At 55.9% G+C, this 2,526-nt stretch overlaps 2 protein-coding genes across 2 annotated transcripts; both read left to right on the forward strand.

Moving 5' to 3' along the window:
* Positions 1 to 11: 11 nt before the first annotated feature.
* Positions 12 to 446, forward strand: SPRG_18222 (hypothetical protein; the record flags this gene model as incomplete). Its single annotated transcript, XM_012357659.1, has 1 exon — positions 12 to 446. A coding segment is annotated over one exon (435 nt), but the record flags the coding sequence as incomplete, so codon positions are not given.
* Positions 447 to 1,132: 686 nt separating this feature from the next.
* SPRG_18223 (hypothetical protein) lies at positions 1,133 to 1,705 on the forward strand (the record flags this gene model as incomplete). The annotated part of the gene is made up of 1 exon (XM_012357660.1): positions 1,133 to 1,705. Exon 1 carries the CDS (start codon positions 1,154 to 1,156, stop codon positions 1,703 to 1,705), a length of 552 nt encoding a protein of 183 aa, XP_012213050.1. The 5' UTR covers positions 1,133 to 1,153.
* Between the last annotated feature and the right edge of the window lie 821 nt (positions 1,706 to 2,526).

Below are 2,526 nucleotides of genomic sequence, written 5' to 3' on the forward strand. Positions count from 1 at the left end.
GCTGGCCGCAGTACTGCAGCAGCGTCGACGCAGTCGTCTTTGTCGTGGATGCGACCGGCCGCCGTAGCCTCGGTGCGGCGCGGGACGCATTGCACGCGGCGTTTGCCGTCGCCCGTCCATCTCGATGCCTCATCGTGGCCAACAAGATCGACCAGCCCGACTGTGTCGATGCGTTGGAGCTGCTCGAGATCCTCCGACCGGGCGATGTATTTGGCACGTCGTGGAGCTACTGCGCGGTGAGCGCAACGCAAGGCGACGGCCTGCGGCAGTGTCTCGCCTGGCTCGCCCACGAGCCTCTCGACGACGGCGCGCTGCTCCAGATGCAAGACGACGATGATGACAACGACGCCAATGAAGAGGAGGCGCGGGAGGATTGGATCTGGATTGGATCTGCCACCCACTTGCCCGGGTCGCTGGAGGTCTACTATACCGACATTCCGCTCTAAGCAGCTTGGATAAGACTGAGACTTATGTTTCTGGTGAGCAGCTTCGAAATGGAAGTGGCAAGCACGACGTGAAGCGACACGTGCATTCTCGACACTGTGCGCCGAGATCTCCGCTTCGATTCAGCCGACGATGTGTCGGCGCCGACCGAGGATTTTCGCAGAGAAGACAAAGAACGGGTGGGCGGAACGTGGCTGCCAACGCCAGGAACTCGTATTGCGACCTGCTCGATTGGCCAGGATTAGCTCAAAAGAACCAGAAGTCCTGTGGCATGTATGGTGAGGAAGGGCGGTTCAACACTCGGCTGCAGATTGGTGGGTATTGTGGCTTCCTCTTCCTTCGAAGGTAGTAGTACTTCGGGTTCGAATCGCGTACTATGATCGAAGACGGTGAATTCATGGCTGACGAGAAGCTCTGCGAAGATGCCATGTCCCTGCTTCAGGTGGCGGTTGTACGCGGAGTATCTGGCGATGTGGGCGCTTGACGACGGCTGTGTCAGCAGTTGATCTTTTGAGGTGGGCCTTCATGATTGGCTGAAGCAAGCAGCCAATCCCCGACGAGGCATTTCGACACGGCAATCGGTGATTGGATCCACGGCGCAGGATCGTGGAGGCGTTGGATTGGCGCTTTGTAGAGTGCCATGGCGCCAAGAAAGCATATCGGCGATGGTCAGATACCAAACACCACTGTCAGATAGCAACAGCACATCATGGGCAACCTTTACGCCAAGCTTCGCCACGTCATGGATCGCTTCGCGGGGACAAAGCGCCGCATCATTATGCTCGGCCTCGACGCGGCAGGCAAGACCACGATTCTGTATCGCCTCAAGCTCAACGAAACCATGCACACGCTGCCAACGATCGGCTTCAACGTCGAGACGTTCACATACAAGAACGTCGAGTTCACAGCGTGGGACATTGGCGGTCAAGACAAGCTGCGCGCGCTGTGGAAGTACTACTACCAAAATACGGACGCTATCATTTTCGTGGTCGACGCCACCGACCGTCACCGGATCGATATTGCCGCCCACGAGCTCGCACGCATGCTCCAAGAAGATGAGCTTCGCGATGCAAAGCTACTTGTGTTTGCCAACAAGCAAGATTTGCCGGGTGCCATGTCGGCCGGCGATGTCGCACGCCACTTGAAGCTGGACCAAGCGACCAAGAACCCGACGTTTGTGCAGCCGTGCTCGGCCGTTGGTGGCACAGGGCTCTATGAAGGCCTCGACTGGGTGAGCAAAGTGCTTACCCAGCAGCAGTAGCCTCCTTATTCATCTAGTTTTTAGTTGTATTGCATTCCAATTACATTTACCTCGAGCATTTTGATTGGCTTTGATCGAGGGACGTATGTTGTTCGTCCAAAGTGATATGTACAACTTGTATGCAGGTCTAGAAGCGTCGTTTGTGGGTGTTGAAGAAAAGCCAACACTATGGATAGCACCGTGGAAGGCGTCTAGAAGCTGTATGTTTCTTGTGGCCATGGACGGGCTCAAAGAGGCGGGCCGCCACGTGGGATCAACGCAACGGAGTGGATTGGCCTACTAGAAAATAGAAGCACCAATCAAACGCGTTCTTTTATGCACGACGCGGCCGGATTGGCTACTTGAAGATCGCGCGCCAAACGAGAGCGAAACATGCTCCCAAAAGGCGGCCCCCGGCACCACGGCCGTCGATATCGAAGCGCCGCCGTTTCCTTCGAACGCTCTGACGACAACAAAGCCGCAGTCGCCAGCGCTGGCGAACGCTGTCGTGGCCATCAAGCGTTTCTAGAACGAGCGGCTTAAACCGCTAGAGCGAGATGGCGGATCGTTTTGAACCATCATTCTTGCCCATTGTATTTGGATCGCGTCGGGAGAGATTAAACGACGTGCTTGTACATGTCTATGCTCGACAGGGACCTTCATTGAAAACAAGCATCACGGTCGCGCCCGATAATCAACCTGCGGTTCTCGCGACTTATCTTTGGTCGAGTTGATTCAGGTACTACTCCGTCCTGGACTAGTCCACCGCATATGTTCTCGTTCAGAAAGCACCTCTAACAGGTCGAGCCTCTTCCGTCCCACGCTCTACAGCACCCAGCATA

The sequence above is a fragment of the Saprolegnia parasitica genome (assembly GCF_000151545.1).
Source record: "Saprolegnia parasitica CBS 223.65 unplaced genomic scaffold supercont2.1056, whole genome shotgun sequence".
In the NCBI taxonomy this organism is placed as follows: Eukaryota; Oomycota; class Saprolegniomycetes; order Saprolegniales; family Saprolegniaceae; genus Saprolegnia; species Saprolegnia parasitica.